At 36.7% G+C, this 27994-nt stretch overlaps 1 protein-coding gene across 1 annotated transcript in view; it reads right to left on the minus strand.

The window, feature by feature from the left end:
- Positions 1-25234, minus strand: part of LOC141343180 (integrin alpha-8-like) — an 86498-nt gene extending 61264 nt beyond the window's left edge. The window contains exons 1-8 of the mRNA XM_073847782.1: positions 25162-25234; positions 24891-25016; positions 24343-24387; positions 18895-18938; positions 18164-18220; positions 17382-17434; positions 14793-14998; positions 6096-6287 (exon numbers count right to left, since the gene is read on the minus strand). Coding sequence (XP_073703883.1) covers positions 6096-6287; positions 14793-14998; positions 17382-17434; positions 18164-18220; positions 18895-18938; positions 24343-24387; positions 24891-25016; positions 25162-25234 — 796 coding nt within the window. The remainder of the gene's footprint in view (positions 1-6095; positions 6288-14792; positions 14999-17381; positions 17435-18163; positions 18221-18894; positions 18939-24342; positions 24388-24890; positions 25017-25161) is intronic.
- Positions 25235-27994: the final 2760 nt, after the last annotated feature.

The raw sequence follows: 27994 nt of genomic DNA on the forward strand, positions 1-27994 counted from the left end.
TGACTGCTTCAATGCGGCGTGGCATGGAGGCCCAGGATGCGTCGATAGCGGCCTTAAGCTCATCCAGAGTGTTGGGTCTTGCGTCTCTCAACTTTCTCTTCACAATATCCCACAGATTCTCTATGGGGTTCAGGTCAGGAGAGTTGGCAGGCCAATTGAGCACAGTAATACCATGGTCAGTAAACCATTTACCAGTGGTTTTGGCACTGTGAGCAGGTGCCAGGTCGTGCTGAAAAATAAAATCTTCATCTCCATAAAGCTTTTCAGCAGATGGAAGCATGAAGTGCTCCAAAATCTCCTGATAGCTAGCTGCATTGACCCTGCCCTTGATAAAACACAGTGGACAAACACCAGCAGCTGACATGGCACCCCAGACCATCACTGACTGTGGGTACTTGACACTGGACTTCAGGCATTTTGGCATTTCCCTCTCCCCAGTCTTCCTCCAGTCTCTGGCACCTTGATTTCCGAATGACATGCAAAATTTGCTTTCATCCGAAAAAAATACTTTGGACCACTGAGCAACAGTCCAGTGCTGCTTCTCTGTAGCCCAGGTCAGGCGCTTTTGCCACTGTTTCTGGTTCAAAAGTGGCTTGACCTGGCGCCTGTACACGGTGGCTCTGGATGTTTCTACTCTAGACTCAGTCCACTGCTTCCGCAGGTCCCCCAAGGTCTGGAATCGGTCCTTCTCCACAATCTTCCTCAGGGTCCGGTCACCTCTTCTCGTTGTGCAGCGTTTTCTGCCACACTTTTTCCTTCCCACAGACTTCCCACTGAGGTGCCTTGATACAGCACTCTGGGAACAGCCTATTCGTTCAGAAATTTCTTTCTGTGTCTTACCCTCTTGCTTGAGGGTGTCAATGATGGCCTTCTGGACAGCAGTCAGGTCGGCAGTCTTACCCATGATTGCGGTTTTGAGTAATGAACCAGGCTGGGAGTTTTTAAAAGCCTCAGGAATCTTTTGCAGGTGTTTAGAGTTAATTAGTTGATTCAGATGATTAGGTTAATAGCTCGTTTAGAGAACCTTTTCATGATATGCTAATTTTTTTGAGATAGGAATTTTGGGTTTTCATGAGCTGTATGCCAAAATCATCAATATTAAAACAATAAAAGGCTTGAACTACTTCAGTTGTGTGTAATGAATCTAAAATATGAAAGTCTAATGTCTATCAGTACATTACAGAAAATAATGAACTTTATCACAATATGCTAATTTTTTGAAAAGGACCTGTAATTAGTCGCGATTAATCGATTTAAAATAAAAGTTTATGTTTGCATACTATATGTATATACAAATTTCAAAGAATAAAATTAAATGTTCAACACATCCTATTTATGTATTAGTGCTGGAAATCAATTAAAAAAAATTAAGTAATTAATTACAATTTTTTTCTGAGATTAATCGCAATTAATCCCACCTTACAAAGTTTTTAAATATACTTTAAGATTGCAATAATTTCACATTCAAATTAATGTAGAAATAACATAAGGACAGTATATTTTTTATATTTGTTAAATATTTCTTTATGACTAAAGTTGAGCATCACTGATACCAATATTACTAATGTCTCTAGGAATATATAATATATATATATAATTTTATAATTGAGAGGTATTAATGTTAACATTTATTAGACTTTAAAAACATAACTTCTACTTTAAGTGAAGTTCATATAAACCCATTATTTACCTGCGCCTTCAGCAAGCAGGAAATATACAGAAACTGAATAAAGTAATCAAACAATAAATACCACATTAACCCTTAAATGCATACCTTGGGTATTTAGCGACCCAGGACGTCATTCACTACCCTCTCCCTCCTTAAGTTTTTCAAGTTTGACATCAACTTTTTTACTATAACTCAATATATTCATTATAAACAATATAACAAAAAAATAACAAAATATAAAAGAATGTCTCTTTTTTTATTTTTATTTTTTGTAAAAAGTGTATAGGGTCACTAGAGACCCGAGGTGTGTAATAGTGTAAGTATATTTTTTGTGTGCAAAAATACGTAAATATCTGTTGACTAAATACGTGCAATTCACCTTTTTCCCTCAAGGTGGCACTGTTTAATAGAAAATAATGATGTGATGTTTCACTCATATCTATCGCAGGCATAAAACAAAAGAATATCATCAGCAAAAAATGTAACTGGTTTGAATGGCCTTACTGCAGAGCAATTACTGTACGCAACAAAATAAATAAATGTCACTGTTATTTGATGGTGTATGTCCGGGGTCGTCAACTGGCGGACCGCGGTCTGGAAGATGCATCCATGCGGACCGTGAAAGCTTTGACATAATTAAATTAAAAAAAGGCCAAACGCTAATTTCTAATAAATACATTTATATCAAGCACACCAGGGTTAGCATTTGGGTGCAATCTTCCGTGCAGTGATGAGAGCAGAGATCGGCGCATTGCGTACAGACAGATGTAGCTCTTTCAGTGAGTGAAAAACGTTGATGGAAAACGCATTATGTTGGGGTTACGTCGCGAAATATTGTAAATATATCTTTTTATACTGTATTTTTATACATATTTATGTTTTAAACCATGAAGGTGAAACAATGGATATCACACAAGCAAAGTGAAAACTGCACAATATGTTAAAGTGAAAGTAAAAACAGGGCTTTCAGCATCTGACGTTTCTCTAAGAGACAATGATAGACGAATATACTTAATATGCTGATATTAATTTAATTCCCTAATATTTCTCTTGTGTGCCGAACACAGTGGGAAAAAAATAAAAAGAAACGTATTTTGTGTAGGCTAAGGGTTGTTTTTGAAAGTCGGTGTTTAAAATAAAGCTCTTAATTTTCATTGATGACTGAAGTATTATTAGGGGTTAAGAAAGTCTTAATTATGATTTCAGGTTGTCTTAAATGTGGGGACTAAAAGACAAGAATTGTGATGAAACTTTATAAGGCTATCCATTGAATAAATATGAGCGCTGCACGTTTCAAAGTCAGCTGCGGCGCTGCTTTGTGTACCATTCTGATAGCGCCTCCTGCTGGAAGAGAATGATCTGCCATTTTTAATCAGCTCGTACGTCTGCTGTTGTCAAGAGTCGTAGAGTTGTAAATGTGAACTGATGGATCGACAAGATAGTGTGTTATACAAATTTAAACAATTAAGGCAGTAAAATGTATGTATATGTTAATTAATATAATACTTGATTGACAATAATTGTTTAAATTAATATAAGAATTGATACTTTTGACTCTTGAAGGCTGGAATGTGAAGTTTATAATTTAAGAAATCTTTTTTTGTTTTGTGAAACCTGCATCTGAATTGTAAACCATGCTTTTTACAGTCATTTTATTTATTTATTTATTTTTTTTTTGTTCAGGTCTTTAAAAAGGTATTTAAATGTCTAGAATTTAAGATAAAATATGCTGCAGATACCCTGGTCTTGCAAAAAACATAAATAGTTTTTTATATATAATTGTCCGGACCTCGGCTCGTGTGCAGGGTTTATTACTGGACCTCGAGCCGTTTTAGTAGTAGACCCCTGGTGTATGTGATCAATGAGCTGCCAGCGATCAACATATGGACTTTGAAGCCATTGAAAACGATAGTTTTGAGATTATGGTTGAGATCATCTGCTCAAACTGAACCCTTCTAAGTTTCAAAAGGTAACGAAATATGCTTTATTTCTAAGAAAGTATACATTTCTAAGACCCAAATATGTAATAGTGATTGGCGAAACATTCATGCATTTAAGGGTTAAATATAGATGAATCCTCAAAGCTACAAAATGTATTTTTCTTTTGTGCTTTGATTAATAGACATCACAGCAGCTGTGTTATTAGGCTATTTGGCTGCTATTACTTTAAGAGCTACCACTGCTGAATGTGATGCGGATCTGACACGCATGCTCGTAGTTTCATTCGCGCTTTAATAAGAATTGATGTAAGCTACAGGACTTGCCACAGCATTTGTGTGTGCAGTGGACATGTTATGAGTACAGTATAACGGCTGACAGGACAGGAAAATTAGTTTTTACTGACATATGGTCTGACAGCATCTCATCTGACAGCAGTTGTGCTGATGTGAAGTGAAGTTGGAGTAAATAAACACTTTTTGTCAAGAAAAAAAGAGTCAGAAGCATCAGCTGTGAGTGGGGTGGCTGACCCTAGCTCTGCCCATTCGTTAACGGTGTTATATTTTTAACAGTGTTAAACTGAAAAAAATAATCGCCTGTGTTAACGCTACTTTTGACAGCATTAATTTTATTCTTTAGCAGATGGCTTTATCCAAAGCAACTTACGAAAAAAGCGAAAGATTTTAATCGATATTAACTGAAGAAAATGCTAAACATCTGTAAAAATGTACACACTTCAATGATATACAGAGAGGCCGATTAGAAGATTCACACTGATCAAAGGTTACTGAGATCACATCTGTAAAAGCTGCAATTTATCCATTTTGAGAAGACAAGACAGGAAAGTCTGTTTTCCGTCTTTCGTTTCGCTTTTCTGGGTCTGTTCAACATCATTACGTGCGTGGATGTACACCTGTGTGTGATCGTTTTGCCATCCATTGATGGTTTTCATGTATGGAAAAGATCTGCTTTTATTAAAACATTTAAGATGACAATCCTGTCGCCATGAAAGAACAAACACCCACAAGCTCGCAAAACACACACATGTGCATATAAGCTGCCTAACCATCTGACTTCCCGTCTCTTTAAAGAAAGCACGTGACAGCACTGCTTTGATGATTTCGTACAATGCCATTAAAAAATGAAAGAGGAGATTAAAGGACAAAAAGAACGAACACACTGCTCTTTTTTTAGCTGAAATGGACTTGAGGCGTTACAGCAGTTTAGCTTCAGAACCACACTCAATGTTTTTGCAGTTTAAATGACACAATTCATTCGTATTTCTGTTAGTCAAAACAAGATTATGGCACAGCTGTGATAGATGAGAACATGCAGATCTGTGTGGTTCAGAAAGCTCTGGATATTCACTTCGCCAGTTCAAATCAATATTAACTAATCCACAAACACCATGTGAAGTCAAGTTGGGATGCCCAAACAAATAACCTGATGGTAGAGCCACAGAGTCTTCAATTTTCAGGACTTCTAAACCTCAACTGGGAAGCAAGAGGCTGTTTCGCCTGAATGCAAGTCAGTTCAGGACATATTCCAGATAAACTGCTTTTGTATGGACATAGTTCCATAACACATCACATAATATAACATGTTTGTTTGCGAACACTTTAAAAGCTTGATGTTTTTCCACCTTGAAAAGTCAATGATTCCTCACCTCCAAAGAATGATTCCCAAATCGATTTTTTTTTTTTTTTACTGAAATATATGTTTAACTGCTTTAACATTCATGATCATTTCTTAGATTTTATTACTCCGAGACACCTTGGTCTGTTTGTCATTTAGCTAAGAGAACCAGTGTTGAACCTTTGAAACTTCATCTGGAGCTCAGTCAACATCTGTCACACACACACACACACACACACACACACACACACACACACACACACACACACACACACACACACACACACACACACACACACACACACTACACAGGCTATAAATAGCCTGTTCAGTCACCTGCAAATATTTATCTCCATAGTCTCAAAATGAACGACTTTAAAGTATCCAAAAGTTCAATAACATCTGACCTCCTCAGGTAAACTTTGAATCATTGCGCTTAATAAAAATAAGCTGAAACGTCATTCAAATGTGTAATTTGATGTTGCTCAGACAGCGTCAGAAATCACATGGATTTCATCACACCCTGCGGAAAATTGTTCTCAATCAAAACATGATAAATAAACCATGATAAACACAGTAATGAGAAAAATATGCAGAAACAATATCCCACCATAAAAGGAGACAAAGTAGGACTAAGAAATGAAGAAAAATGTGTTGAAATACTTGCACACATTTGTAAAAAAATGACCAGCGGACTGACCAACAGAGTGACTCAACCTGGATGTCTCAGTCCAGTCTTTCATTCCTCCTACATCTGATCTCTCTGGCTTACATCAGATCCTAAGCATGATTGTCTTAACAGAAACTTGCGTAAACAGAGAGAGGAAGAGACTGAAAGTTTTTCTTTACTCACCAGGGTACTGGTTGTTATCCAGGTCAGAATCTCCACGCAGAGTGAATCCAAAGCCTGCTGGGATGGCGGATGAGGCCCAGTCGCCTTTCAGCACTTGAGAGGCCTGTAACATCAGGCCAGATTTTTGCCCGTTATAGATGAAGACCCTGCCACCACGATCCTCCCCTGCAAACGGAGCACCTATTGCCACGTCTGAGTAAGAAAAAGATAGAAAAACAACATTTTAGCAATAACAGCATATGCAAGATCTACATCATATATTTTCAATGCACAGCCTACCTATGGAACCCTATGGAAACCTGTTTCTGCCACTGAAAAGAAAAAAAGTATAATTGCAACTTTTTATTTCACAATTCCGACTGAGTTATAAATTCACAAATGTGAAAAATAGTCAGAATTGCGAGATCTAAACATACTTTTTTTCTGAGAATTGCATGATACAAACTCACAATTCTTTCTTTTGTCTCAGAACTGTGAAATATTAACTCGCAATTGCATTTGTGAGTTTATGTAATGTAATTCTGAGTTTAAAAAAGTCAGAATTGCAAGTTTATATCTGGCAATTCTGACTTTTTTACTCAGAATTGCATTACATAAACTCACAAATTTAAGTTATAAAGTCAGAATTGTAAGATATAAACTCATAAATCTGACTTTTTTTCTCAGAATTGCAAGATATAAAGAGACAATTATGAGTTATAAAGTCAGAATTGTGATATAAACTCAGAATTCTGACTTTTTTCTCAGAATTGTGAGATATAAACTTCCAATTGCGAGTTGTAAAGCCAGAATTGCGAGAAATAAAGACAAAATTGCAAGATATAAACTCACAATTGACCTTTTTTCTCAGAATTTATATCTTGCGACTCTGACTGCGACTCTGACTTTATAACATGCAATTGCGAGGTATCGTGTCAGAATTGTGAGATATAAGCTCGCAGTTCTGAAAACATAGTCTTTTTTTTGCTTAAAATTGGTCTTTATAACTTGCAATTGAGAGTTTATTTCTCACAATTCTGAGAAAAAGTCAGAATTGCAAGTTTTTATCTTAAAAATAAGAAAAAGTCACAATTAAGAGAAATAAAGTTCCAAATGTGAATTGTCATATTGTGACATACAAAATTGTTCATTGTGAGATTTAAAGTCTCAGCTGTTATAGTCACAATTCTGATAAATATAATTGGAATTGTGAGATATGTCACAAAATGATCCATAAAGCCAACATGAAATCTAAAGTCGCACTTCTAAGATGTAAAATCCTAATTTTGAGAAATAAAGTAATAATGCAATACAAAATCTAAACAGTGAGATAAAAAAATTGTTATACAAAGTCACAATTGAGATATAATGTCTCAATTTTAATACACAAGGCCATAATTGTGAGATAAGGTCTATCAACTCCCAATTAAGAGATCTAAAGCAACAAAGTGAGATGTTTAAACAGACTTAAAAATCTCAATTCTCAATTCAAAACGCCTCAATTTTGCAATATAAAGTCACAATATGAGTTAGAAAGTCTCATTTGTGAGATACAAAGTCACTTTGTGAGATAAAGCGAGACATGTTGAAGAACGGACAAGATATAAAGAGATAAAAAGAGATTTTGATGAATAAAGTCACAAAGTTGGATTTAGTTTTTATTCAAACACAAAAGCAGGCTTCCATACAGTACCTACCAGAAAAAACAGGATTCACACTGAGTGCTATACTTTTAGATCTGCTTCATTGTCATTTATTATTTATTATTGATTATTTCAGTGTCTGATATGTTGGAGAGGAACAGAGAGATGCTTTCATGTGGAAGAACAGAGGATGCTGCTGAAACGAATACCGATGATTTACACAAAGCTCCGCAGGGAGCGACCGCTCTTTTCTCTTCTGCACTGAGGGACTATTACAGAACAATAACAGACTCATGCACAAGCACAAGTCCAAGTCCACTACTGCATGGCCAATAAATCTCCAGGGCAGGGTTATCTGTTCAAGTGTTCCTCCTGCCAGCAGCGCTGCTCAAGTCATTAACCTACATTTGGGCAGCAGCACACGCACACAAGGGGAAAACTAATGAAACAGAGTAATGCTGACCCAGACAGAGATGCCCACCGAGGGGCAGAACGGCAGAGGAACAGAGCGACCGAGGGGATGTTGAGGAAATAAGCTCTATAAACATCTATGTCAGGGATAATTATGTTACTTTGCTTTAGGGCCACTTTTAGGATACTGAATAATCTGGTAATATTAATGATAAATGGCTTTCATTTGGTTTAAAAGTGTTGAGTAACCAACAATCACAGGCATGACTTGCTGCAAGACAGCCTTGTGTATTTATCAAAACAGTGCTGGGACCTCTTTAAAAGACCGTTTTCACTCAACGTAGTCGATGTGAATTTATTCATGACATCTTATTTCCACATAGACGCATTCATAACGCTTTCAGTATGCTAACTCCAGATCCTCCTATTAAAATAGAGTGCGACTATGTATCAATAGTGATGACATAGTAAAGAATTGCATGCATATTCTTACTTAGTAAAAAATATATTGAGGTGTAAAGAGGACACAGACAAGACAGAACATGGTATGAAACAATGTCTCAGCTTTCAAATTTGTGACCCTGGACCACAAAACCACTTAAGTAGCACAGGTAAATTTGTAGCAATAGCCCAAAATATCCAAAATGTATGGGTCAAACTGATCAATTTTTCTTTCATGCCAAAAATCGTTAGGATATTAAGTAAAGATCATGTTCCATGAAGATATTTTGTAAATTTCCTACTGTTAATATATCAAAACTTTATTTTTGATTAGTAATATGCATTGCTGGGAACTTAATTTGCACAGCTTTAAAGGTGATTTTCTCAATATTTAGATTCCAAATTTTCAAATAGTTGTATCTCGGCCAGATGCTGTCCAATCCCCCATTAATGAAAAGCATATCAGCTTTCAAATGACGTATAAACCTTGGTTGAAACATTGAAATTGACCCTTATGATTGGTTTTGTGGTCCACGGTCGGTTGTGGTCATTTTTAAGGAATTCAAACACTAAATACAGCTTTGTGGCTCTTTAATGTGTTGTGACAAATAGATAATTTCTTCCTGCTAGTCAAACCTTGAAAAAATTTTTTTAAATAAACATCTGAAGGTGTGTCATTTTAACTGTGAGAAGATGTCAATACACACCAATTTTCAAGTTCAAATTCACCAGCTTTAATCTACTAACTTTTCTGTCTGGTTTGTTGGACAAAATGGCAGATTTAGCATTATAATTGGTCAGACTGCCTGTCAATCAAACTCCTAGCAAAGTGAATTTTAAAATGAAATTTAATTTAATGTAATTTACTAGATATATCTAATTCTTTTCAGCATTGGTATTACAATTTCATTAGAATGTGGTCCAAAAGTGGAGTGTGATTTGGTCCATGAGCATAATATGCACGCTATTATTAGACTCAGTAGTTTGTCATGTTTATAAAATCTGTTTCCGCTTTGGCACGCATTCAATAAAGACACACAGTTAAAGGAATAGTTCAACCAAAAATGAATATTCTGTCATTAATTACTCAGTAAGACCTTTGTGCACAAAAAGTATTCTTATAGCTTAATAGAATTGCGGTTGTACCACTGTATGTAGGGTCTGAAAGCTCTTGGATTTCAACAAAAATATCTTAAGTGGTCTTCCAAAGATGAACGAAGGTCTTACGGGGTTTGGAACGACATGAGGGTAAGGAATTAATGACAGAATTCTCATCTTTGGGTGAACTAACCCTTTAAGTACACTGTAAACAAAAACTGTAGAAATTACAGTATTACTGGCAGCTGGTTGCCAGTAACTTACTGTAGATTTAAATTTATGCTATTTACTGGCAACAGTTTGTTCAAAGTTAATTGAACATTAAACATTAACAAGTCTTTATCTTTACAGAATAAAACTAAAATAACAGCCTCATGCAAAGCATTCTGGGAACCAAAATCTGAAGGAAAAAAACTGAAAAAGGTTGATGAAGGTTTCTGGTTCCCAGAATGCTTTGCATTAGGTTGTTATTTTATAGTTTTATTCTGTAAAGACAAATACTTGTTAATGTTTAATGTTCATTTAACTTTGAACAAACTGTTGCCAGTAAATAACATAAATTAAAAATCTACAGTAAATTACTGGCAACCAGCTGCAGAACTACAGCAAATTTTTTACAGTGTATCTTGTAAAGTGTCATATATACACACACATCTACCCCAGCATTAAATCTGTGTGATGTGACAAATCATCAAGACTGCCTACACATGGAGTAAAACTAGCATAGTGTACACAGCCTTTTTGAATGTAAAAGAGTTTTCGTCCTGTTATGTCACTTGGTTGTAGTGTAGACATGGAAACTGCAACTAAACGGTTAATAACAATAATAATGTTGAGGATTGTTATGTCTGTTTATAACCTCATAGGGAGCCAGATTTTGCCTTTACACCGGAATTTGAGTATCCCCGATCTATGTCCACTCTGTAATGAAAATAACTGACAAACTCCAAAGAATTGACAAAAACAAAGGAATAAAAGAATACAGAATAGGGAAAGAGAAAGAGCCCATGACTAATGACAGATCTTAGAGGAATGTGTGCTCATGGAAATCTTCTAAGCTAAGCAAACAGTTCTGAGGTAGACGGGAACGAAAAGTTTAATTAGACTCAGAAAAATAAAATCATCACCACAAGAAAGCGCTCATTTCCGTCCACTGGACCACCATGTGTGTGTGTGTGTGTGTGTGTCTGTGTGTGTGTGTGTGTGAGAGAGAGAGTGGGAAGTGTGTGTGTGTATGTGCACGTGCGTCAGCGTATGTAATAATGCTCTGTTTCACTGTTTCTCTTGGGCGAGTTCCTCTCTATAAATATCCGTCGTGTGTTGTTGGTGATTCTTGATCATTTCCTTTTCCTGTTTTTTGGCAGTGGGTACAGTAGCTGGCACAATGCCCAAAGACCCTCAACATTAACAGTCAAAGAGTCAGCAAAAAAGAACATATACATGCATAATATACACGAGAGCAAATTCATTATGACACTTTACAAGATACTTAATTGTGTGGCTTGGCCTTAATCGACTGCATACATACACTACATGCCACAGTGGAGAGAGAGAGAGACATTTTACAGACATAAGAAACCACTGAGTTCAAAAATAACAGAGATACATTATAAGTCATGCTCAAGGCCCAATCTCATTTCCAGGCTCTAATGGAATTACAATGGTCCTCAAATCTGATTGGCTAAAAGGAGTGTGACATTTTAGTGATATTGTATTCTAGTGATCCTTTAACTGTTTCACCATTTGTATCACTCTGCTTACGGTATTTCTCACAGTGAGTCATGGCGGACGCTTAAATAACATTTTATTAAAAAAATACAGTTTTTGTGTCACGAAATGTATTTTCAAAAGTTTTTCAGGTGAGAATGTACTTGTTTAGACTTATGCAGTTTGTTAATAAAGATAACATCTATTTGAAAATTTGCATTTATGTTTCTGGAAATGTTAACTCCAGGGCGTCAGCATCCATTCAGCGCTCATGAACCCGCTGAGATCAGCCTCACCTTAGCAGATCTTATGGTTAATTGGCTAATTATGAGATATAATTTGTTTGGGGTAAATCTAATGGTCAGTCTTTGGTCTCATTAATCTATTATTTGTTCCAGAGCTAATTGTTTTGGCTGAGGGCAAAATCTCATCACGTTATATTTTATGTAACTTAACTGCTGTATATCAGAGCGCTGCCTTTATACTTTTGACTGAATTGTCTAACAACTTTTATATTGGCTGCTTATTCAATATTTTATAGAAATAAATGTAGTATTTAATAATAGTATTTAGTAATTTTTTATTATATTTTTTAAGCTTTTTAAAATTCTAATTAAAAAACCTGAATAAGAACAAGTAGATTAAGAATAAGTTACCAGTCAAATGAAATCAGTATTAACAAAATGTATTTGTACTAGAGGTGGCACAGAAGAAAACAAAGGTGGCTTTTAGGTGTATTTTTATATGTTTAATGAGGCTCAGAGGTGGTATGCGTGCAATTGAATTAATAAATTCATGTTGAGATGATTGTTTTAAATATAAAATTATTTAAATAACTAAAAAGATACTTTAAAAATGAAACTAAATCTGCCAGTAGGTGGTGGCAAGTCACTGATTTTATTACTGAATCATATGATTTGATTTGTTTAAACTGCTGATTTATTCAGAAGGAAAGGAAAGGAGGTGACGAGAGGCCAATGGTGACCCATAATAGGAATTTGTGCTCTGCATTTAACTCATCCAAGTGTACACACACAGTAGTGAACACACACACACCGTGAACACACACCCGGAGCAGTGGGCAGCCATATTGCTATTGCTGGGGCGCCCGGGGAGCAGTTGGGGGTTCGGTGCCTTGCTCAAGGGACTCACCTCAGTCGTGGTATTAAGGGTGGAGATTCACTCCCCCCACCTACAATCCCTGCTGGACCTGAGACTCGAACCCGTAACCTTTGGGTTACAAGTCCGACTCTCTAATGGTTAGAAATAAAGCAAGTGACTGTCTTTATGAATGGGAAATTGAATCATTGACTCACTAGATTTGTTTAAAAAAGCATGTTCATTCATAAATGAAACAACACAAAATGCAGAGTGCTCAGTGCAGTGGCTCCGTTGTGACTTGTTTCAGACCATTTTTGACGATGAAATCAGGCAATAGTGTTATATCCAGACAGTGTAAGTCACTTAAGATCAACTTCTTGTTTATTTAACTTGTCTTAAATCAATAACTCATTTACCAACGTCCTTAAAATCATTAAAAGCTGTCACTCATCTTCAACAAAGCTCTCTGCACAATGAATCTCTTATTTTCACTCTCTTTACACTTTATGAAAGTATTCGTGAGATATGTCCGTGATACATTACTCAATGTTCAAAAACACGTAGAAACCCTTGAAGCTCCCCTCAGCGCAAACACAAATATCTGATCGGGTCAGTTGCACATGGCGCTCCTAAATATTTTTTAAATATTTTTCGGATGCAGTAGTTTTCAGTCAAAAATGCAACTGAAATGATCGCAATGTAGAGCCCTGAGAATAATGCATAAAGCAGAACTACAAAAACACACAGAGACTCTGTGAAGTGTCACTTCATCACACCAAGTGCAGCCATATGGCTGGTGTAACAGAGATGCCGTTTGTGATATCAAATTCATTATGACCATATCAGTTATTGATTAAATCATTATTCTCCAAAACTCCAAGGCAGCATTATCTCAAAACGTGATATTCCACACAGCCAGAAAAAGTGAGTCAAGATCCGTAAGTAATCCACCAAATGAATCCCTGTGTGTTTTGTTACCATAGAGCCTTTTACTTGAAACACACAGATCCATTATATACAATATTTGAGTCTCTAAGCACACTGGCATTTCATACAAGTCATATAAAGTCTTATATGACAACATGCTTTTGGAAATCAGAGGATCAGGTGGCTTAAATCTCATGTATGTATGGATATCATATCCTCATCTGACTTTCAACCACATCTAGTGTCATTTTAAATTTCAAATTACACTGACATATCAGATCATGTTGCAGTAACATATGGAGCTGATTCATAGACTGTACGTGCACACACGCACACAGACACACAGTGACCAGCACAACAGAAAACCTCTGTTCCCAACTCAACTCAGTCTGTCTACAGTGATGGAGATGATCTGTGGCTGATTAGTCTGGTCTGAGCTCCACCCATGAACACCTGGTTTCTTTCAGATTCAGAACTCTTCATAATAAATAGAGAAATGCTGCCATGACAACATAATGAGCGATGATCAGGACAGAAACTGAGAGACAGGGCTTAACAATAAAGATTTTTTTTTTTTGATTGTGTGGTCAAGCCAGCAGTTCAGACTTCTTGATGCTTTCCTACATGCTTGCCTACATTTTATATTTCACATCATAAATAATTTTACATTTATAATTGTAAAATACATTGTAAAATCTATTAATTTTTACACTTATTACTGTATTTAATATTAAAGGGATAGTTCACCCAAAAATGAAAATTACCCCATGATTTACTCAACCTCAAGCCATCCTAGATGTATATGACTTTCTACATTCAGACAAATGCAATCAGAGTTGTATTAAAAAATGTCCTGGCTCTTCCAAGCATTATAATGGCTGTGAATGGCTGTTGAGATTTTGAAGCCCAAAAAAGTACGTCCATACAGACATCATGAAGTTTGGAAGAGCCAGGACGAAATTTATATACACCTAGGATGGCTTGTGGGTGAGTAAATCATGGGGTAATTTTCAATTCAAATTTGAAAATTACATTTTCATAATGTAAAATAAATTTCTAAATATTATTTAGTATAGACTTTTCACTCGTATTGGTCAGCAACAAGAATATAAACCATGTGACCTCCATCCGCAGACTCAACAAAACACAAACACATACACGCAATAGAGTGGTTCACACCCAACTCTTCACAGGAAAGTGCAGACAAGGGCACCAAATCACTAATTTTACCCTTCCTGAATAGCTAGAACTGTACGTTTTAAGCGTGTGATAGAAAGACAGGATATCCTACACAAAAAAGACAAGTAGGAAATGGGTGTATATGTAACCTCTGTCTCACCAGCCTTGGAAAAAACTCCTGAAAAATGCAACATAACACTCTAACACTTACCAAGGTAGCCATCCTGGTTGATATCTCCGAGAGGGGCGATGGCACTTCCGTACCGGCCGAACAGGTGCGTTCCAGTGAGTGTGATGGGAGGGGAGAAGAGAAGCACGTCCTCTTGCAGGTACAAGTACACACGGCCCACTTCACGAGGTTTACTTTCAAATTCACGGTCCATGTAGAGTGGAGCTCCAACTAGCACGTCATCTAGCCTGCATGTGCACATAAATTCACAAATATGACACTTGAATTTTTAGAGGCCTGTAAGTAACATAAATTGTACATGTATTTGTTTTGAAAATTGACTTGGAAACTGAATGGATGGTTAACAACTGAATGAAGACCTGCAGCTTTATAGTGCATGTTTGAAGTCAAAGTATCATACAAGACGTCACCCTTGAGGCTACAAGACAGCAATATATGCAAGGAAGTGCACTACTGAACCATTGTAAAATATGAGCCATCAGAGAAGACGAAGACGAGCCAGCGCATGACAGTATCATGGCGGGGGATAAGGTATAAATCTTATAAATGCTGATAATATAAAACAGAGACGTCTTGCTTGGAGATATGAATTTAGGAGTGTGTTTTGGACTGCATGAGGACCGATGGATACAGTTCGGAACAGGGCATTCTTGAGAATAACCTGGACTAAAACCAACAAAGATGGTGGCAGGATTCCATGATAAAAAGTTGTAGAAAAATTCACAATTGTACTTCTCAGACTTCTTAGATCTAAGATAACAGATATAATCAAGTCATGTTATTTGATATCTAAAAATAAATCTCTGTGATTTAAACATTTCAGCATTTAGTAGCCAAAAAACAACAAAAGCGATACATTGATTTCAACATTAAAGACTGATTGGCACTGTTTCCAGCAAATGAGCCATTTCAACAGCTATAAGTGTAATGAGCTGTAATTCATTCTGTACGTTGGTCAATCCTGGTGTATCATTTAACTGCACTTTCTTTGTGCATACTGCTGTTTTACTGTGTATTCGACTATGTACCGTTGGTAAGGAAGCCTTTCGGTTAATGGCATAAACACATGTCAGCATTTCAGACATAAGAGAAGGAGCTTTGGCACTGATGTGTCAGCAAAGTTTTGTATCCTCGTAAGACCAAATTAGAAACAAATTTTATATAGAAATATCAAATTCCCCTCTGGACGATGTGAGCATTTAAAAAAGGGTCAAGTAAACCAGAGCTTAATGCACGAGTCTAAATAATCCAAACCCCATATAAAACCACATTTATATGATTTATATGGTCTTTTAGTTCTATTTAGTTTCTCAGTACACCTTGTAACTAAATACAGCATGAGCTGGTAAATTAAATTAGCTCAAAACAAATAATATGGACAGATAAGTAGGCCTTGTTTCAATGCAAACAGACCGTGAGGAACACCTAAGTGCTACAACTACAGAATGTGCTCTTTTGAGTCGCCTAACATGGTGATAAACTTAGATTTCATAAGAATGAACTTAAAGGGATCATGACATGAGAAACTAAATTTGCCTTGATCTTTTGGCATATAAGCCGTTTTTACCATTAAAACATCCTGCAAGTTTCATAGCTTAAAACGTCCTCATCATTATAAACAAAGCATTTATTTAATCAAGCTCCAAAAATGGCTAGGCACAAACATTTGCATAAACACTGCCTCCAGAGCAAGGCATTGACGAATAGTCATCTTCTCTCCATAGGGCCCGCCCACTGACGTTTAGTATCTTAACGGCTGATCACTTGTATACACTAAATGTGAGTTTCGCGTCAAAAGCGAACAGAAATTGCAATCACTGCCGCTATCTTGTCTACACTATATACAGTATACAGATGCGCGTTTACTTTCTGACATATCCATGCGCTTGAGTCTGTCATCAATTGGACAAATTGAGTAAAAGAACATTAGCTTGAACAGGTTTAAACAGCTCATTCACATTTTTGTACAGATATCAGAAGGATCCCAGCATAAGGAACAAGTGGCTAGTTTTTTTTTAATGGCATACCAGATCGTTTCAGAGGATTGTTTGGACTTCAGAGCATGTTGTTTTGTAATCAAGACAGTGTCATGGAAAGTTCACAAAGAAACATTTGTTAAGAGTACAGTAACAGATCGGACTGCAGCTGCATTGCAAATTGTAAGTAAATGATTTCATAATGCTTTGTCTGGAAATTACCTTTTTTTTTCGTCATGATGTCAAAACACTCACATGCAATAGTGAGGAGCACTGATACTGTTTTCAATGGAATGACTTTAGCCAATCATAACAGGGCCGACTACTGACAAGCATTAAAGGACCCGCCCCTTCAAAACAGGTCATTTCAGACAGAGGGTCAGAATAAGGGTTGAAAATAATCATTTTTCCACATATTTAATTAATTAAAAAAAAAAATTGTGTGTGTGCAAAAAACGTTATTAACATTATAAATAAACCTCAAGAAACATATTAAAATTATTTTTAAAAAATCCATGTCTTGACCCTATTAATGCAATATAGACAGACTTGCTCATTTACCAACACCTCTTTAATAGAACAACAGTTTTGTGACCTTACATGTCATTGAAAATTCATTTCCATGTTGACTTACCCATCTCCATTTAGATCAGTCACTGCAATGGTGTATCCAAAATAAGAGGCCATCTGCAAGAAAAAAATCATACATGAAATAAAAATGTGAGACAAAATAAATATAAGACATAGGACAGAAATAGGACACAGCTAAGGCAAATATCTTCTCGTGCATCAGAATGCCGTTAAAAAGATACCTCATTCAAAAATGTCATTTTTTCAGATGTAAATATATTAAAGAGATAGTTCACCCAAAAATGAAAATTCTGTCATTAATTACTCAGCCTCATGTTGATCCAAACCTGTAAGACCTTTGATCATCTTCAGAACACAAATTAAGATATTTTTGATGAAATCCGAGAGCTTTCTGACCTTGCAAAGACAGCAACGCAACTACCACGCTCAAGCCCAGTAAGATAGTAAAGACACTGTTAAAATCCATGTGACATCAGTGGTTCAACCTTAATGTTATGAAGCTATGAGAATACTTTTTGAGCACAAATAAAACTATTTTATTGATGTCCTTACTACCTTTCTAGGCCTAGAACTTGCCCGTTGCATTGCTGTCTATGCAGGGTAAGAAAGCTTTCAGGTTTCATTAAAAATGTCTTTATTTGTGTTCTGCAGATGAACAAAGGTTTTACAGGTTTAGAATACCATGAGGGTGAGTAATTAATGACAACATTTAAATTTTTGGGTGAATTATCAAACAAATAGCATTTTTAACTAACAAAAACATAAAAAAAAGTAAAAAAACAAACAAACCAAATCAGACACTTCAAAGGTTGGACAGTCACTCACCTGCTCCCCAGTAAAATTCTGAATAAATGTCAGGTTTGTTGCATTGATCACAGCCACCTACAAAAAGAGAAAAAGTCAGATTATATTATATAGTGTTCATAGAGCACCGTTTCCATTCATGACAGATTGTCATGATTCTGATGTACTGCAGGACTTGTGTATCTGACCACATGTCTGTCCTCCACTCCAACCCAGAGTGATTTTCCTCATGTTAGGCATTTAGCACTCTAATAATTACATCCAGATTGATCTTAGTGGATGTTTTATGGGGCACGTATGACCGAGATCCTAAATCAAACAAAGCCACATATGGCTAATACCCAAGAATATAACATGCAGTAAAAAAAGACCCAAATTCACTGTCTGCTTCACATCGCCCATCCAGCTGAATATGATTCTGTTTAATTGAGGGCCAAAGGGGACACCCCTACGTCCTAGATGCTACAGCCCTAATTGGGAATTCCTTCTTAAGACTTCAAATCACATCCAGATGAGAAACTCACATCCACTTACACAAGTGACGAGGTTTTACCAGAATACCAGTCTTTGCAAAACATACAGCTTTTCCTTGTTTATTTGAATAAGCAAATGTTTCAGTTTTAGTACAAAAGTAGTGCCTAACATTTCTCACATTCTTCCATCCCCCTTGACCTTTCCCTCTGACCTTTGATTCCATATCTTACCAAGACAGAAACACAGGAAACAAAGTCTGTTTAGGACTGTATACTTACATAGCCAAAGTTGTGCGCCCCTCGAGGTACCCCTGCTACCAGTTCTGCATAGACGACACAAGAAAGGCATACAGTAAACATACCTGAGATATTTACATAATGCTTCAGCAGGTTTATATATTTTAGACTTGCAGAGTTTGAAGAAACAAATGATGTGCTTCAGACCCAACAATAATAAAACATACACTCTTCTTGTTTTGAGAAGAGTGTGTATTCATGAACATTTCCACACTCACAACCACTTATCTAGCGCATCTCAGGCTAAACAGTGAGGTGAGACGTGTAAGTGTTGTTAATCTCTTTTCTGTCAACACTGTGTCAGTCACTCATTCATTATAAATATTTAGAAGAGAGAGACAGAGAAGAAAAAGACACATAGTGGAGGAGACAGAGGCTGTCTGAGGCTTGATGGATGATCTTGGAGATAGTGATGTGGTGGGAGGGTTTGCGGCTGTTTGTCGGATCTGTCCCACCCACTAAGATCGGAGAGGGACCGTTCAAAAGTCAACCTCGTTTCTAACTCGAAATCTCACAGACTCCCAAGGACCCATCACAGCCGGCTCGTCCTCGACCCTTCCCCCCGCCACCTCAAATTTCCCGCCTTCCTTGACCGCAAAGTGCACCACAGCAAAGGCTCATTTATGAAACTCTGACAAAAAGAGATCAGCATGTCTCTCCTCTCTGGATTCACCACTAATCCAGACCAGATAGAACATATGTCTGAGAAAGACAGAGAGGGAATTCTGGGAGGAATTAATTGAAAATGTTGAAAGCGTTGAAATTGGTCGAGTACCAGAGCACACATACCCCTCAAAAATGGTTTTGAACACAATTTTGTCACCATTTCCAATTTTGCAGGTCAGTTCTGAGTGCTTCTGGGTGACACAGCAGATTATTGCAATCTGCCATACTTCATGATCATCATTTGATGAATTACTGTGGCCAAAAATCTGTTAAAAGGAACCCCGGGTATAAAGACTTGTATGGCTTAATATAACATAAATTATATCTCTTTAGACATTTTTTAAAAATCCACATAGTTTTTTATACTTTTTTTTGGACTATGGGGGGGGGGGCATTATTTAGATGGCATTAAATGGTTGCACTCAGTGAGCAACTGGCGTTGCTTGTTGCTATTTTTACTGCAACACAACTTGGAAAATAAAATGATATGATGACCACAGCTACTGAAAGAGCTTACAGGCGGCGATGGATATAAGTCGGCTTAAACCAAATGCTGTACCATCAATTTTTCCCCACACTGAGAAACTCCTTTAATGGATGCAGTGTTTTCAGCATGTTTACATCCTACCAGGATGGCATCTAGAATTTCTTGTCTCTGCCATTTGTAAGGTCTTTCAGTAGCTGTGGTCTGCAAAAAGCCTTAAAGGCATCAGGGCTAAAGTGGAAAGAACAAAGACGCAGGTCTTTAGGAAGTTTTATTCGTCTACAGCCATCTTCCCATTCTTTTCTTCTTTTCTTAATGTTTGGAAAGCAGTGAAGACTTGGAAAACAAAGTTTCTCTTGTTGTTTTTCGACTGAAAATTAGAATCAAAAGCTGCACAATGACTACGTTTACATGGACACCAGTAATCTAATTAATGACCTTATTCTGAATAAGACAATAATATGATTAAACTGTTTACATGAGTTGCTTTTAGAATATTCTTTTCATGTTCCCGTTTTACATGTTAGAGTACATAGATCGATTAAAGACACATCATTAGGTCCACACGCGACGCTATCAGTTCATCTTCCTTATAGAATTTTGGATGTTTCGGTTTTAATTTTACAAAAGCTTGAAGTGGCTGGAGATTTGCAACAAATATTTTAGAATGTGTGAGTTAAAATTTGCCGTGCGGTCGCATTTGTGCGAGTGCATGCTGTGCTGCTCCAAAGCGTCTGCTCCATACAGTGAGCATTTCAGAGCCAGTCAGTTTTTAGAACAAAAAAACACACGCAAACAGTCACCGAAAGCCAGTTTAGTTTTACTTTTTTTGTTTGTTTTCATTTTGAAAACCCTGTTATCTTTGGAGGCTTTCTATTTTATTTTTTATTAATTAATTTGATTGCTCAGTGTTTACGCGCGCTGTAATAAATTGTTTAGTCGGCATATAACACAGCATGTGATGGAGACATGGAGTCCATACCTCGTCTTATTAGTTTTTGTTAATAGATGCTATGTAAGATAGTTTTGTTTTATTGTTGTTATGCTGTTTAATTAAAAATAACAAATCCATCTTTTAAGAATTTGTTTTAATCTTAAAATTGATAGGTGTAGCCTATATATGTAAGCAAAACCAAGATCATGAATTCGAAAGTAAAAGTGAAAAGCATTCTAAGACATTCCAATAGCGGAAATCCCGTTCACAAAATTAAAATCACAAATAATACTAATGAAAAAGAACGGGTTGAATGTTAACTATGTTTCCATAAAACTATAAATTATAACAAACTATTTATCAGCAATGAGCATTGATTAATCCCATGTTGTAGCAAAAAAATAAAAATAAATAAAAATGAAACCAAAGCATATGCATGTGCGACCAACTGAGAGCGTTATGCCGCGTTCCAGGCAACCCGTGTTTTTCCAAACTTCTACCCGTGAAAGTAAACTGGAAAGGCACTCAAACCCGTGAACTCGTACTAGATTGACGTACTCCCAGTTTCGAGTTCTGACGTGACATAGCCCGCGAAACAACAATAAAGCCTCTATGGGTGCGGTGTTTATGCAAGTGGTACACAGTGGAAAAATAGAGTTTAGGACAATATAACGTTGCAATCAAATTATTAATAATATAAAAATAATAAATGCTTGGCGTGACTTGCCTGGAACGCTACAAAGTCTTGAGTCGTGGTTTGAAGACGTGATTTACAAGCTCAAAAACCTGCCTGGAATGCAGCATTAGTGTGTATTCTGTCGCAAAATGTGGCGAAAAGTCCTACACAAGGGGAATAGTGTGATTAAGGTGTGTACATGTCTTCCATAATGCGACTAAAATAGGAATACTCCACCTGTCTTAATTCGATTTGTGTTTACTCCGATTATGACTTTAGTCGGATTAAATTAATCAAAAATACCAGTTTACATGGTTGCTTCTTAATCAGAGTATTGTCTTAATCGCGTTAAAATCGGAATATTGTTGTCCATGTAAACGTACTCAATGTGGCATCATATCAGTATTTTATTTTCAGACTTGTGTTGCAATAAAAATATCAACAGGTAGCGCCAGTAGCTCACTGAAAGCAACCATTTGACGTAATCAACATAGTGGTGCCCCCATAGTCCAAAATATGTTTAAAACTATGTGGATTTTTTAATATAACATAAATCTTTCATGGGTTTTCTGCTACATATTTCCTCAAGAGATATTATTATGCGTTATATTAAGCTATACAAGTCTTAATACCCAGGGTTCACATTAATACAAAACCATATACAGGGAAAAACTATGAAAGCATTAAATGAGTAGTTCACTTCCAGAACAACAATGACAGATAATTTACTCTTGACTTTAATGGTGCCCCCAATTTTGAACTTCCAAAATGTAGTTTAAATGCAGCTTCAAAAGGCTCTAAACCAGGGATCCTCAAATCTGGCCCACGAGATCCATTTTCCTGCAGAGTTTAGCTCTAACCCTAATCAAACACACCTAAGCATGCTAATCAAGGTCTTTAGGATCATCAGACAATCACAGGTAAGTAAGTTTGATCAGGGTTGGAGCTAAACTCTGCAGCGCATTGGCCCTCCAGGATAAGATTTGAGGAACTCTGCTCTAAACGATCCCAACCGAGGAAGAAGGGTCTTATCTAGCAAAACGATCTGTCATTTCTAAACAAACTGACAATTTATATACTTTTTAACCTCAAACGATTGTCTTGTTTATGTCTGTGTGAACTACAGGCATAAGACAGTTCCAGCTAAAGAGTAGTTAGGGTATGTTGAAAAACTCTCACCTAATTTTCTTCCCCAACTTCAAAATCACCCTACATCACTACAGAAGTACTGACCCAGTGTTTACAAAGTGAACAAGCAAAGAAGATTAAATCCCCTTTACAGAAAAAAAAAAGAAAAAAAAAAAAAGCGATGTAGGATGATTTTGAAGTTGAAGAAGAAAACAAGATGGGAGTTTTTCGACATACCCTTACTGTATTGACCCAGATTACACAAACTATGCATGCGCATTGCAGAAACGAGACAAAATGAGCATTTGAGGTTAAAAAGTATATTAAATTGTCAATTTGTTTCAAAAATGACAGATCATTTCTATAGATAAGACCCTTCTTCCTCGGCTGGGATTATTTACATATTTTGTCATTTGAAACTGCATTTAAACTTTATTTTGGAAGTTCAAACTTGTGGGCACAATTGAAGTCCACTAAATGGAGTTAAGTCCTGATATGTTTTCCTCAAGAAACATTATTTCTTTACGAATTGTAATTTTACTTTAAAATACTGTTTGGAAGTAAAATCTTTGAATTATGGTGCAATTTAGAGTGAAAAACAGTAAAGATGGCCATGTTTTAAGGACAGGCCATTTGCAATGAACTCTGATTAATTATGAGGTTTTCAATTGTGGCGCCTGTATCACTTAAAGGTTTTGAAAGTTAGGTATTTTAACATTATATCACTTAAGAAATATACAGTCACTAATATACCATCCCACAATATTTGAAACACTGTCACAGTACTCTACAGTGAATTTCTGACAACCACAGCTTAATTTTTTTGTCACGTAACCTTAACTGGCTTTTTTACAATGTAGAAACCAACATCTTTTCAAAAATAAAATGTGTACTTTTCAATTAGGTGTACTCTTTTTTTATGGCACAAGATGATTTTATAACAGATTTTAGCCTGTTAAAGCTTCATTGTGGGTGACTGGTAAATAAGATGCAGGGTTTTGCAGAATGGTACTCTCTGATGGATAGGTATAGCAATGATTGCTTGTATAGTAATGAGTCGATGTGGGCGCACACATGTGTGTGTTAGAGAGAGATGACAGACTACAGACGGGCTGTTTGTCACTGGGTGGCATGTCAGGGACAGAATCCTGTAATTGTGCTCTGTAATTATGGTCTGAGGCTGAAGGGTCCGATCAAAGCTCAGTTAGCAACCAATCCACACAACAACTGCACACAGAGACAGAGCTCTCTCTCTCATGTATTCACATTCACACACAAACTCTACAAAAGATGCAGAGGTTTGTTTATGCGTCTGAGATAGAGGTCTGCTACTCAACCCGAACATTACGACAATGTGACAAAAAACATATTTTGAACAATGTTTTGTCACCACATGGAGTCCCAAACAACATTGGAGACCACTGAGACATTTTTTTTTTTGTCTCATGCAGGTTTGGACTGACATGAGGGTGAGTAAATGATTATAGAATTATATATTTTTTGGATGTATCATTTGCTTATAAAAGGGTTAAAAGTTCTCACCTTGTTCTGAATCACCTGTGAACTCTCCGACTGCAACAGAGTAACCTACCAGACACAGAAAGAGAACATAAGAAAACCAGGGCGACTACTGTGGAGGAACAGTTGATGCTGCTAACCAAAGTGGGTCGGTTTAAAAATGATGTTTACTCATGTTGGTTTTATCTTGTCGTTTTATTACTGATTGCACTATTATCATGACAAACCAGCTGTGATGATGGCTACTTGCACACATGAAGGGAAATGCTCACAGGATTTTCAAGTGTGTATTTAAGAAATATTTGCCTGTGTGTATGAGTGTTTTGAGGTCTGCAGTTCCAGATGGAAATGTTATCAGTAGGCACAAACTCAGCACCGAACTGAGCTATGGGACAGGGGGTCAAGGTTACCTCAACATCCACCAAAAAAAGCTCATGTGTGTTCATGTGCGCGTGTGTTTATTAAATTGACAGAGGGCTGGTCCCCTGACCCATAAACAGGGCCCCAAAGCAAATCACTGGTGTCCCATAAAGCATCTTTACCTTTCAACGGCAAACACACACATCTCTTACCTAGGTAACTGTCATCATATGTGTCCGATGCAGCCACAGTCTGCTTCTCTCCCTGAACTTTGCGCAGGATAGTTTTCAGGGAATAGCCGTTTAATATTTCTGCAACTCCTGCAGTGATCACTTGACCTAAACACACACAAATACACATTAGCTCCACAGTTTGAACCAGTTCTCCTCTCTGCACACAACATGTTCCTCAACAAAGGTCTTGGTCACTGCAAAGTGCGCTTTTAGTCCGACTTCTCTTAAACATGCCGAGATAGATCCTTACTCTCTTCAGCACTGAACTGGCAAGCAATTCCAGCTGCAGTGTTGAACCCATTCCCTACTGAGAGTCTCCGCATTATCCTGTCTTCTTATGCATTTGTCTTATATGGATGACCAGCCTTTTGGGGGAATTTGAATGAATTAGTGTAATAGTAAACCTGCAATATTTGAGAAATCACAGATTTGGAATGACCAACTTCTCTTGCAATGGCTGAAAATGTCATCCCTTTGCCCTTTATCTGGCCGCTCTAAGGTGACTGAAACCCTCCAATGGGACAACCTCCCATTGGAGGGTTTCAGTCACCTTAGAGCGGCCCGCCATCTTACAATCTCAGTCAAGATTGGAGGAATGCTGCCAGTTAAAAAAGGTTTGTCATATACAGTAGAAGTCAAAAGTTTACATACAGTACACCTTGCAGAATCTGCTAAATGTAATTATTTTACCAAAATAAGAGGGATCATACAAAATGCTTGTTATTTTTTATTTAGTACTGACCTGAATAAGATATTTCATGTAAAAGACATACAGTCCACAAGAATTAAAAAATAACAGCCGAATTTATAAAAATGACCCTGTTCAAAAGTTTACATACACTTGATTCTTAATACTGTGTTGTTACTTGAATGATCCACAGCTGTTTTTTTTTTGTTTTTTTTTTGTTTTTTTTTAGTAATAGTTTTTTGAGTCCGTTGTTTGTCCTGAACAGTTAAACTGCCTGCTGTCCTTCAGAAAAATCCTTTAGGTCCCACTAGTTCTGTGGTTTTTCAGCATCTTTGTGTATTTGAACCCTTTCCATCAATGACTGTATGATTTTGAGATCCATCTTTTCACACTGAGGACAACTGAGGGACTATGCAACTATTAAAGAAGGTTCAAACTCTCACTGATGCTCCAGAAGGGAGAGTCAGGGGTGTAAACTTTTGAACAGAATGTGTACAATTTTCTTATTTTGCCTAAATATATTTTTATTTTATTTAGTACTGCCCTTCAGAGGCTACAGAGGATACTTACATGTTTCCCAGAAGACAAAATAAGTGAAATTTACACTGATTATCAAATTCAAATTCAGTTGTCCTCAGTGTGAAAAAATGGATCTCAAAATCATACAGTCCTTGTTGGAAAGGGTTCAAATACACAAAAATGCTGAAAAAACACAACGTTTGTGGGACCTGAAGGATTTTTCTAAAGCACAGCAGGCAGTTTAACTGTTCAGGACAAACAAGGGACTCATGAACAACTATCACTAAACAAAAAAACACAGCTGTGGATCATTCAGGTAACAAGGCAATATTAAGAATCAAGTGGATGTAAACTTTTGAACGGGGTAATTTTTCTAAATTCAACTTTTTTTTTTCTCTTGAGGACTATATGCAAATGTCTTTTATGTGAAATATCTTACGCAGGTCAGTACTAAATAAAAAATTACATGCATTTTGTATGATCCCTCTTATTTTGGTAAAATAATTAACATTTTGCAGATTCCGCAAGGTGTATGTAGACTTTTGACTTCAACTGTAATTAAGGAAATTAGATTAACACTAATAATTTGGAGGTATCTGTAATCTGCAATTGATTTATGAAATATGTTTACAAAAACGGCACTTCTACTCGTGTCAGGATAACTTCAGAAAGAACTAAGCAGTGTGAAATTAGCTCAATTCTGAACAGGCATTAAGACACCAAAATGAAAACATTCAAAGGGAACACAACTTCTCTCCAAAACTGCCAAAAACTCGCTGTAGATTTGTCATTCTGCAACTATCTACATTACACAAGCACTGAGGAAAACAACAACACAGATGCAGGTTCTCAGAATACGATGTGAAATGATGAAAAAAGAATGTGAAAGAGAGTAAGAGGAATGTCCTCCATTTTTGTTGTTCAAGTGCAATAAACACATTACTCTCTTTTACTACCAGGCTACAGCCTGACCTGAACCCCAACCATTAATCTCTCTTAATGTGTGTGTTTAGCTGTATGTCTGTGTTCAAGTGTCTCTATCAATTTGCATTTGTTTTGTGGACACACACGACACACAACATGTGGTGCTTTTTCTCCTCACAGAAATCTGTTGTCTTTTCCTCCAAAACATGATGAAAGGCAAAGGTTAAGATGGACTGACCGTGGGAAAAGAGGAGAGGAGAGAAAGCGTGTGGCAGGTCATAACTTCTAATGCATCTGTATTTGTCCACAGCATGAAGTATATGAGAGAAAGAGTAAGGGAGAGAGAAACCCTGTGTCTGACATTAGATTTTTGTGTCTTCGCAAGTCATCCGTCTCACCATTACAAACAAAAACCAATAACACATGTGAGACGTGACGCGGAACCCAGGATTATCAGTATTTATTAGAGGCTGTGACTCTGAAATCAGGCTGTGGGGGGTCTGAAGATTGAACAAATCTGTTTTTATGTCTCAACATACGACTGCAACTACACAGCAATCAACATCTAGCATTGTGATCCAAATCCAGACACATAAACAATCACATATACATCCGGCCACTAAATATTTAGCTGTGCCTCATTTGGTCAGGGCCAAACATCCACTCAACACATTTTCTTAGATTTTTCAGAGAAGCAATATCCTCCTTCACTAAAAACAATAGTTAGATGTAGTCATGAAGCTTTCTCACACCTTTTGGATTTGAACCATATATATCTATGTATGCATAATCTGAAAAAATGTAATTATTTTACCAAAATAAAATCATACAAACTGCATGTTATTTTTTTATTTAGTACTGACCTGAATAAGATATTTCACATAAAAGATGTTTACATATAGTCCACAAGAGAAAATAGTTGAATTTATAAAAACTACCCTTTTCAAAAGTT

Source organism: Garra rufa, chromosome 9 (assembly GCF_049309525.1).
Source record: "Garra rufa chromosome 9, GarRuf1.0, whole genome shotgun sequence".
Classification (NCBI taxonomy): Eukaryota; Metazoa; Chordata; class Actinopteri; order Cypriniformes; family Cyprinidae; genus Garra; species Garra rufa.